The following is an 11632-nucleotide window of genomic DNA, read 5'->3' as shown; positions in this document are numbered from 1 at the left end:
GAAAAAAAATAATAAATTTAATTTATATTCCTCATAAAAAGTCACGGATCAAAATGAAGGCTTCAAAAATAAAATTTTTCAATAATTACAACTTTAAAATTTTAAACTATCTGCAGCGTTTCCTTGGAAGTATTTATGCGGACGATCGATCTAAAAGCTAATCAATCTAGTGCGACTCCCTTCCTCCATGTTCATCTAGTGAACCTGCCCGTCCATGAGCGCGGCTCCCAACATCGAGATGATCGCTGCCTCGCTTAGGAGCTGCGATCTAGGAAAGAAAACCGGAGGAGAGGCGGGGTCGCCGTCGCCGGTGATGTCCTCGTCGCCTCCGGGTTCGCATCTCTTGGAGGTCAGCGATGAGAGCGCCGGAGAAGTAAGGGTGGAGCTCATCTCAGAGACTGCGCTGCCGTGTCCCTGGGAGCAGTGCCTTGACATGCGCGTGCGGATCCTAACTCCTCCTCCGTTGCTTATAAATTCGCTTATTTTGTTTTAGTTTCTCCCAATCATTGATCGTAGCGCACTCTTTTCCCAAAGATCCCATTTTGGTGTTTTACGGCCTCAATCTCGCTGTGTTCTAACGGCAGACAGGGGAGGTTTACTACATCAACTGGGAGACAGGAACGAGGATCGCCACGGACCCGCGAACCACCGCTGTGTACTGCTACCAGTCCGGGAAAGCCCACGTGTCCTCCTCGAACGACAGCTGCACCGGAGTCGGCAATGGCGATGGGTACGAGAGCTGCGTCGATACGGCCAACTCCTCATGCGTCTCTTCCCTCTCCTCTTCGTCTCCCTCTGATTCATCTGTAACCGGCGAGTCCGGCAGAGGTCAAGTCCTCGTCGCCGCCGGCTGCCGGTCATGCTTCATGTACTTCATGGTGCCGAAGAGCGTAGACGCCTGCCCCAAATGCTGCAGCAGCCTCCTCCACCTCGGCCGCGGCGGCAGCGTCTGATCCAACTGCTTCTCTTGTTCTTGTACTTTGGATCGATCCAATGAGAAAAAGATCAAACTTTTTTGAGCAAGAACGATCTTTTTGCTTTTCATGTCTGTGTTGGCCTAGAATAGGATACGATAGCACACAACACCCAAGAACAAAACAAGAAGAATAGGACAAAATAGAAACTTCACTAATGAAAGGAAACCTTACAATGAGATGAGATACTACATGCCTCTTGACCCTTTATATAGCATCACAAATGCTAAGAGCACGAACCATGAGATCCACAAAAATAGGATCTAGATGAGATCCACAAAAATAGGAAGACTAATTCTAGACTTTATCCCTTAAAGCTTAGGAAAGTTTATCACTGCTAATGTAAGGAAAGAAAAAATACGTAGCTAAATAACATGTCTGGATTATACTCACATTACCCCTCCTAATCCTGACATGGTTCTAAGTCACGGACGCCGAGTAGTTGTCGCATGGCAGCTTCACTTCTGACAATGCTTTAGTTATTACATCGGCTCGCTGTTCTCCGGTATTAACGAACTCAACCACAATATGTCCATCTTTGGCACCACGGGCAGTCCATCTGTCCGTACCACGAACAAGTCCATCTGTCTGCGTTATCCATGGCTCTGTTTCTTTGGCTCTGCGCCAAAGTCTGCTTGCACACCAAGTGCTCGGCCCATGGCTCGATCTCTTTGGCACCACGAACAAGTCTCGTCTGTTCGTTCTCTTTGTGACACGGGCAAGTCCGTCTGCCCGCAAATTCGTTGCCACAAACAAGTCTCGTTTGTCTGCTCCTTCGGCAACACGAGCAAATCCATCTGCTCGCACAACGGACAAGTCCATCTGTCTTTATTGCCCACACAGTATAATTGTGAGGACTTAGCATCGGATAGGGAAATGACACTCCGCCGTTCTCCTTTACTGGGATGCTCGACATTTTATGTGGAATCGTGGATTCTTGGGTGTTCTATACTGACAAGGCTCTGATACCAAATGTTGGCACAGAATCGATGAATAGCAAAGGAAGTCCTAGTAGGTCGGGTGGACCGAGGGGCAGGAAGACCTGGTGGGTGCACCAGGCAGGAAGTCCTAGTAGGTCGGGTGGACCGAGGGGCAGGAAGACCTGGTGGGTCGAGGATCAGACGTGGGAAACCTATGGTCCTTTGTTTGAGGGGTGCACAAACAACGTTACCGGCTTTGGCTTTTCACCTGTCAATTCACTGGCAAGGCTTCTTAACCACAAAGCTTGACAGGCTGCAGTTGTGGCTGCCATGAATTCTGCCTCACAAGATGAAAGCGCCACTGTCTTCTGCTTCTGTGAGTTCCAGGACACCAGACTTTCATTAAAATAGAAAGCCATTCCACTTGTGCTTTTCCTCCCGTCGAGATCGCCGGCTAAATCGCTGTCCGAGTAGCCGAATATACTAATTTCCTGGGGTCCCTTTGTGTAAGCAAGTCCAAAATAGATTGTACCTTTCAAATACCTGAGGATCTGTTTGACCACCTTATGATGCATGCTTGTAGGCTTTTCCATGTATCTGCTCGCCATGCCGACAGAATATGATAGGTCTGGCCGTGTGTGTAACAGATATCTTAGACAGCCAATGACACGCCTGTACTCCGTGGCATCAATTGGAGTCCCTTCCAGGTCTTTATGCAGTTGTGTCTTGGGTTCCATCGGCTGCTTTGTGGCATTACAGTCTGCCATCTGGAATTGAGATAGAATTTTCTTAGCATAGGCTGATTGTCTAAGTAAAATTCGGCTCTTCTGTTGTTCCACTTCAATTCCTAAGTAGTAGGAGAGAAGACCCAAATCACTCATCTCAAATTCTGTCATCATTTGTTGTTTGAACTTGTTTATTCCTTCTGTGCTCCTTCCTGTCACGATGAGATCGTCAACATACACTCCAACAAGTATACTAGCTTCTCTTTTACCTCTTGTATATACTGCATGTTCTTGATTGCATTTTTTGAAGCCGAGCTCTTTCAGACTCCTGTTCAGCCGCATGTTCCAAGCTCGTGGAGCCTGCCGCAGTCCATAGAGGGCCTTGGATAACCTGTACACCTTGTGTTTCTGATTTTGTATTTCAAACCCTTCTGGTTGAGTGACATATATTTCTTCTTCCAGCTCTCCGTTCAGAAATGCCGACTTCACGTCTAGATGGTGTACCTCCCAGCCTTGATTTGCTGCAAGTGCAAGAATGACTCGAATAGTATCAAGTCTAGCGACAGGTGCGAATACCTCTTCAAAGTCGATGCCTTGTTTTTGCACATAGCCTTTAGCAACTAATCTTGCTTTATGCTTGACCACTTTTCCAGCTGAATCTTTCTTCAGTTTGAACACCCATTTTAGGCCGATAGGTTTGTGGCCTAATGGGAGCTCAGTTAGGGTCCAGGTCTTGTTCATCTCAATAGTCTTCAGTTCTTCCTCCATTGCTTCGTACCAGCAAGCCTCGGTTGCAGCTTCTTGGTAACAGGTCGGCTCTTCTGACATCATCAGCATTACCTCATTCTCCTCTTCATCAATACCAATTATTTCCTCAGTGTTGGCATAGATATCGGCAATGGACCTATAACGGACTGGCCCTTCATGAGACTCGGGTGAGGTAGTTGCTTGGGTGCTCGATGATGGTGTAGACGGACTTGATGCTCTTGTTGAAGATGGGGTAGCTAGACTTGATGATGGTGTGACATCTTCCGCCGCTGCCTCAATGTCTGCAGTAACAATCACCTCATCGGTGTTGAATGCATTCACCACCACAAACTCAGGTAAGTCTTCTTTATCAGCACCTGCTTTCCATGTCCATTCATTATTTTCTTGAAATATTACATCTCTACTTACTTGTAGTTTGTTATGCCTTGGATCAAATAGACGATGAGTTTTGCAGCCTTCTTCGACTCCTAAGTATACCATAGGTGAGCTTCTGTCGTCAAGTTTCTTAAGGTGAGGGGTTGTATTTTTTGCATAGGCAATACAACCAAACACCTTCAAGTGGGCAAGATGTGGCTTTCTCCCCATCCAAGCTTCAAATGGAGTACGTTCTCCTAGCGCTTTAGTTGGAAGACGGTTTAGCAGATAGACAGCATGCCTAACCGCCTCTCCCCAAAACCTTGCCGGCATATGTGTACCCTTGAGGAGAGATCTTGCCATAGCCATCACTGTACGGTTACGACGCTCCACAACGCCATTCTGTTGGGGTGTGTAGGGAGCCGAAAGGTGCCTCTCAATTCCTTCATTTTCACAGAATCGAGTGAACTCCGTGGATAGAAACTCACCGCCACGGTCTGTCCGAAGTGTCTTGATCTTGTACTCAGTTGTGTTCTCCGTCACGGACTTGAACTTCTTGAATGCTTGGAATGCATCTTTCTTTGCTGTCAAGACAAATACCCACATCCACCTTGTGCAATCATCAACAATCAAAAAGAAATACTTGTTACCAGCAAGTGTACTTGGTGAAATTGGCCCGCAGATATCAGCATGGAGAAGTTCCAACGGCTTCGTCGCTCTAAAGTTTGCTTGGTGCGGGAATGACGATCTTGCATGTTTGGAGATCACACACACCTCGCAAAGCTTGTTCGTCTGGGGCAATAGTGGCACACCAACCGCCAATTTCTTCTCCCCCAACAGCTTCAAGTCATGAAAGTTTACATGTCCGAGCCTTGCATGCCATAACCAGGTGGGGTCTTCTAGACTTGCTTGGAGGCAGACTTGCTTGAATGTCTTCAAGGTTATCTTGTACAAGCGATTTTGCGTTCGCTTTACCAGCATCAAGAGCTTCCCGCTCCTATCAATCACCTTCATGGTATCTCCTTCCATGTGCACCTCGTTCCCAGCTTCTGTCAACTGACCAAGGCTTATGATATTACTACAAAGTTTCGGAATGTAGTATACCTCGTGGAGGGTCTTCTGATCGCCGTTCTTGCATTCGAACACAGCCGTCCCCTTGCCCATGATCTCAATGGTTGATCCATCGCCAAACCTCACCCTCCCGGTGATAGTTTCATCTAGTTCTTGAAACTTCTCGCGATGTCCAGTCATGTGATTGCTGGCACCATTGTCAAGGTACCAAACGTCTTTGTCTTCACCTTTCTTGACGCCCCGGTACACCTTCGGTAGCAACCTCTCTTCACTGAGCAGAATGGTATCCTGCCGCTGAGATTCTTCGTGGAACATGGTCATCATTAGTGCTGGCTCTTTATCGGTGGCGCAAGTGAGGTGAGCCTCATCTCCACAACGCTTGCTGTAGCATTCAGACGCATAATGCCCCATTTTCTCACAATTGAAGCATTTTATGTGTCTCTTGTCACGAGTGCCACTGTTGTTGCCGCTAGTGCCTCCTGCACTATCTTGACGCTGTGTACCACGACCACGACCGCGCCCTCGGCCACGCCCACGCCCACGCCCTTTGCCACGATTAGAGTTGTTGGACCCACGTTCCTTGCCTCCTGACGAAGTGTCCACGCTACTCCCCTTTTGTCGCATTTGCCATTCGGCATGAGTAAATAGGAGCTCTCCTTCAGTGCCGTTGGTGTTGCTGCGTAATCGAAGCGTTCGTTCCTCGTACGCCTTCAGTCGCCCTATAGCCTCCTCAAATGGTATAGACTCAAGGTCGTAGAACTGCTCAATGCCGGCAACAATAGGGAAGAATTTATCAGGGACAGAATCGAGCAATTTTTTTACCAACGAGGAATCTTCAAGTGTGGCTCCAAGGGTGGAGAATTTGCTGCTTAGGGCGCTGAGTTTGCCAGCAAACTCATCAATCGTCTCGGTCTCTTTCATCCGGAGGGCGTCAAACTCGCTCTTCAACGTTTGTACACGTGCCTTCTTCACCCGATCACTACCAAGATATCTCGTCTTCAGGCTGTCCCAAACATCTTTCGCCGTCTTCTTTGTTGCAATTTGGAGAAGGATGTCTTCGGGGACACACTGCAAGATGTATGCGCGTGCCTTTTTGTCCTTCTTTGCATCCACCTGGGCTCCTTCCACTGGCTCCACCGTCTCCCAGACTCCCTGGGCATCAAGGATCGCCTCTGTCTTTATCGCCCACACAGTGTAATTGTGAGGACTTAGCATCGGATAGGGAAATGGCACTCCGCCGTTCTCCTTTACTGGGATGCTCGACATTTTATAGAATCGTAGATTCTTGGATGTCTTATACTACCAACGCTCTGATACCAAGTGTTGGCACAGAATCGATGAATAGCAAAGGATGCAGGAAAAAGGAAAAAAAACACACGTAGCACTAAAAAAAACACACAGTAGCAAGGGGAGAAAAAACTGCACAGATGGAAAGCAATGCACAAATAACCAAAAATTAGAAACTGGAGAAACTTTTAGTTCTGAGATCTGCTTTGTTTCACAGCTTCGACCCCTTTAAATACAACTCAAGTGATAAGATTTAACCATAAGAATAGGATGACTCATCCCACTAAAATAGGAAAGATTAATATCACAGAAAAATTAAATAAATCATGAACGAGAATAAAACGTGGCCATGTTGTCCGAATTATTTTCCTACATTTACTCCCCCTAATTCGGACATGGCTCTAAATCACGAACGCCGAGTAGTTGTCGCATGACAGCTAACTTCACTCCTGGCAGTGCTTTAGTCAATACATCAGCTCGCTGTTCTCCAGTATTAATGAACTCAACCACAATCTGTCCATTCTCAACACATTCTCTGATAAAATGAAATCTTGTATCTATATGCTTGCTTCGACCATGGAATACTGGATTCTTCATGAGTGCTATAGCAGATTTGTTGTCAACAAACAACGTTACCGGCTTTGGCTTTTCACCTGTCAATTCACTGGCAAGGCTTCTTAACCACAAAGCTTGACAGGCTGCAGTTGTGGCTGCCATGAATTCTGCCTCACAAGATGAAAGCGTCACTGTCTTCTGCTTCTGTGAGTTCCAGGACACCAGACTTTCATTAAAATAGAAAGCCATTCCACTTGTGCTTTTCCTCCCGTCGAGATCGCCGGCTAAATCGCTGTCCGAGTAGCCGAATATACTAATTTCCTGGGGTCCCTTTGTGTAAGCAAGTCCAAAATAGATTGTACCTTTCAAATACCTGAGGATCTGTTTGACCACCTTATGATGCATGCTTGTAGGCTTTTCCATGTATCTGCTCGCCATGCCGACAGAATATGATAGGTCTGGCCGTGTGTGTAACAGATATCTTAGACAGCCAATGATTACGCAGCAACACCAACGGCACTGAAGGAGAGCTCCTATTTACTCATGCCGAATGGCAAATGCGACAAAAGGGGAGTAGCGTGGACACTTCGTCAGGAGGCAAGGAACGTGGGTCCAACAACTCTAATCGTGGCAAAGGGCGTGGGCGTGGGCGTGGCCGAGGGCGCGGTCGTGGTCGTGGTACACAGCGTCAAGATAGTGCAGGAGGCACTAGCGGCAACAACAGTGGCACTCGTGACAAGAGACACATAAAATGCTTCAATTGTGAGAAAATGGGGCATTATGCGTCTGAATGCTACAACAAGCGTCGTGGAGATGAGGCTCACCTCACTTGCGCCACCGATGAAGAGCCAGCACTAATGATGACCATGTTCCACGAAGAATCTCAGCGGTAGGATACCATTCTGCTCAGTGAAGAGAGGTTGCTACCGGAGGTGTACCGGGGCGTCAAGAAAGGTGAAGACAAAGACGTTTGGTACCTTGACAATGGTGCCAGCAATCACATGACTGGACATCGCGAGAAGTTTCAAGAACTAGATGAAACTATCACCGGGAGGGTGAGGTTTGGCGATGGATCAACCATTGAGATCATGGGCAAGGGGACGGCTGTGTTCGAATGCAAGAACGGCGATCAGAAGACCCTCCACGAGGTATACTACATTCCGAAACTTTGTAGTAATATCATAAGCCTTGGTCAGTTGACAGAAGCTGGGAACGAGGTGCACATGGAAGGAGATACCATGAAGGTGATTGATAGGAGCGGGAAGCTCTTGATGCTGGTAAAGCGAACGCAAAATCGCTTGTACAAGATAACCTTGAAGACATTCAAGCAAGTCTGCCTCCAAGCAAGTCTAGAAGACCCCACCTGGTTATGGCATGCAAGGCTCGGACATGTAAACTTTCATGACTTGAAGCTGTTGGGGGAGAAGAAATTGGCGGTTGGTGTGCCACTATTGCCCCAGACGAACAAGCTTTGCGAGGTGTGTGTGATCTCCAAACATGCAAGATCGTCATTCCCGCACCAAGCAAACTTTAGAGCGACGAAGCCGTTGGAACTTCTCCATGCTGATATCTGCGGGCCAATTTCACCAAGTACACTTGCTGGTAACAAGTATTTCTTTTTGATTGTTGATGATTGCACAAGGTGGATGTGGGTATTTGTCTTGACAGCAAAGAAAGATGCATTCCAAGCATTCAAGAAGTTCAAGTCCGTGACGGAGAACACGACTGAGTACAAGATCAAGACACTTCGGACAGACCGTGGCGGTGAGTTTCTGTCCACGGAGTTCACTCGATTCTGTGAAAATGAAGGAATTGAGAGGCACCTTTCGGCTCCCTACACACCCCAACAGAATGACGTTGTGGAGCGTCGTAACCGCACAGTGATGGCTATGGCAAGATCTCTCCTCAAGGGTACACATATGCCGGCAAGGTTCTGGGGAGAGGCGGTTAGGCATGCTGTCTATCTGCTAAACCGTCTCCCAACTAAAGCGCTAGGAGAACGTACTCCATTTGAAGCTTGGATGGGGAGAAAGCCACATCTTGCCCACTTGAAGGTGTTTGGTTGTATTGCCTATGCAAAAAATACAACCCCTCACCTTAAGAAACTTGACGACAGAAGCTCACCTATGGTATACTTAGGAGTCGAAGAAGGCTGCAAAGCTCATCGTCTATTTGATCCAAGGCATAACAAACTACAAGTAAGTAGAGATGTAATATTTCAAGAAAATAATGAATGGACATGGAAAGCAGGTGCTGATAAAGAAGACTTACCTGAGTTTGTGGTGGTGAATGCATTCAACACCGATGAGGTGATTGTTACTGCAGACATTGAGGCAGCGGCGGAAGATGTCACACCATCATCAAGTCTAGCTACCCCATCTTCAACAAGAGCATCAAGTCCGTCTACACCATCATCGAGCACCCAAGCAACTACCTCACCCGAGTCTCATGAAGGGCCAGTCCGTTATAGGTCCATTGCCGATATCTATGCCAACACTGAGGAAATAATTGGTATTGATGAAGAGGAGAATGAGGTAATGCTGATGATGTCAAAAGAGCCGACCTGTTACCAAGAAGCTGCAACCGAGGCTTGCTGGTACGAAGCAATGGAGGAAGAACTGAAGACTATTGAGATGAACAAGACCTGGACCCTAACTGAGCTCCCATTAGGCCACAAACCTATCGGCCTAAAATGGGTGTTCAAACTGAAGAAAGATTCAGCTGGAAAAGTGGTCAAGCATAAAGCAAGATTAGTTGCTAAAGGCTATGTGCAAAAACAAGGCATCGACTTTGAAGAGGTATTCGCACCTGTCGCTAGACTTGATACTATTCGAGTCATTCTTGCACTTGCAGCAAATCAAGGCTGGGAGGTACACCATCTAGACGTGAAGTCGGCATTTCTGAACGGAGAGCTGGAAGAAGAAATATATGTCACTCAACCAGAAGGGTTTGAAATACAAAATCAGAAACACAAGGTGTACAGGTTATCCAAGGCCCTCTATGGACTGCGGCAGGCTCCACGAGCTTGGAACATGCGGCTGAACAGGAGTCTGAAAGAGCTCGGCTTCAAAAAATGCAATCAAGAACATGCAGTATATACAAGAGGTAAAAGAGAAGCTAGTATACTTGTTGGAGTGTATGTTGACGATCTCATCGTGACAGGAAGGAGCACAGAAGGAATAAACAAGTTCAAACAACAAATGATGACAGAATTTGAGATGAGTGATTTGGGTCTTCTCTCCTACTACTTAGGAATTGAAGTGGAACAACAGAAGAGCCGAATTTTACTTAGACAATCAGCCTATGCTAAGAAAATTCTATCTCAATTCCAGATGGCAGACTGTAATGCCACAAAGCAGCCGATGGAACCCAAGACACAACTGCATAAAGACCTGGAAGGGACTCGAATCATTGGCTGTCTAAGATATCTGTTACACACACGGCCAGACCTATCATATTCTGTCGGCATGGCGAGCAGATACATGGAAAAGCCTACAAGCATGCATCATAAGGTGGTCAAACAGATCCTCAGGTATTTGAAAGGTACAATCTATTTTGGACTTGCTTACACAAAGGGACCCCAGGAAATTAGTATATTCGGCTACTCGGACAGCGATTTAGCCGGCGATCTCGACGGGAGGAAAAGCACAAGTGGAATGGCTTTCTATTTTAATGAAAGTCTGGTGTCCTGGAACTCACAGAAGCAGAAGACAGTGGCGCTTTCATCTTGTGAGGCAGAATTCATGGCAGCCACAACTGCAGCCTGTCAAGCTTTGTGGTTAAGAAGCCTTGCCAGTGAATTGACAGGTGAAAAGCCAAAGCCGGTAACGTTGTTTGTTGACAACAAATCTGCTATAGCACTCATGAAGAATCCAGTATTCCATGGTCGAAGCAAGCATATAGATACAAGATTTCATTTTATCAGAGAATGTGTTGAGAATGGACAGATTGTGGTTGAGTTCATTAATACTGGAGAACAGCGAGCTGATGTATTGACTAAAGCACTGCCAGGAGTGAAGTTAGCTGTTATGCGACAACTACTCGGCGTTCGTGATTTAGAGCCATGTCCGAATTAGGGGGAGTAAATGTAGGAAAATAATTCGGACAACATGGCCACGTTTTATTCTCGTTCATGATTTATTTAATTTTTCTGTGATATTAATCTTTCCTATTTTAGTGGGATGAGTCATCCTATTCTTATGGTTAAATCTTATCACTTGAGTTGTATTTAAAGGGGGTCGAAGCTGTGAAACAAAGTAGATCTCAGAACTAAAAGTTTCTCCAGTTTCTAATTTTTGGTTATTTGTGCATTGCTTTCCATCTGTGCAGTTTTTTCTCCCCTTGCTACTGTGTGTTTTTTTTAGTGCTACGTGTGTTTTTTTTCCTTTTTCCTGCATCCTTTGCTATTCATCGATTCTGTGCCAACACTTGCTACTTGGTTTTTCCCCTTGTTATTTTCTTTCGGCTCCCTACACACCCCAACAGAATGGCGTTGTGGAGCGTCGTAACCGTACAGTGATGGCTATGGCAAGATCTCTCCTCAAGGATACCATTCTGCTCAGTGAAGAGAGGTTGCTACCGAAGGTGTACCGGGGCGTCAAGAAAGGTGAAGACAAAGACGTTTGGTACCTTGACAATGGTGCCAGCAATCACATGACTGGACATCGCGAGAAGTTTCAAGAACTAGATGAAACTATCACCGGGAGGGTGAGGTTTGGCGATGGATCAACCATTGAGATCATGGGCAAGGGGACGGCTGTGTTCGAATGCAAGAACGGCGATCAGAAGACCCTCCACGAGGTATACTACATTCCGAAACTTTGTAGTAATATCATAAGCCTTGGTCAGTTGACAGAAGCTGGGAACGAGGTGCACATGGAAGGAGATACCATGAAGGTGATTGATAGGAGCGGGAAGCTCTTGATGCTGGTAAAGCGAACGCAAAATCGCTTGTACAAGATAACCTTGAAGACATTCA

General features: G+C 46.5%; 2 protein-coding genes across 2 annotated transcripts; one reads left to right on the top strand and one right to left on the bottom strand.

Moving 5' to 3' along the window:
• Positions 1-144: 144 nt before the first annotated feature.
• On the top strand, positions 145-1020 carry LOC122031927. The gene is made up of 2 exons (XM_042591160.1): positions 145-439; positions 585-1020. Exons 1-2 carry the CDS (start codon positions 215-217, stop codon positions 951-953), a joined length of 594 nt encoding a protein of 197 aa, XP_042447094.1. The 5' UTR covers positions 145-214; the 3' UTR covers positions 954-1020.
• Positions 1021-4958: 3938 nt separating this feature from the next.
• Positions 4959-6078, bottom strand: LOC122031467. Its single transcript, XM_042590581.1, has 2 exons — positions 5021-6078; positions 4959-4971 (listed from the first exon to the last, which is right to left on the bottom strand). Exons 1-2 carry the CDS (start codon positions 6076-6078, stop codon positions 4959-4961), a joined length of 1071 nt encoding a protein of 356 aa, XP_042446515.1.
• Between the last annotated feature and the right edge of the window lie 5554 nt (positions 6079-11632).

Source organism: Zingiber officinale, chromosome 11A (assembly GCF_018446385.1).
Source record: "Zingiber officinale cultivar Zhangliang chromosome 11A, Zo_v1.1, whole genome shotgun sequence".
Lineage (NCBI taxonomy): Eukaryota > Viridiplantae > Streptophyta > Magnoliopsida > Zingiberales > Zingiberaceae > Zingiber > Zingiber officinale.
The sequence above is the reverse complement of the archived record's forward strand: the minus strand, read 5'-3'. Positions and strand labels throughout refer to the sequence as shown.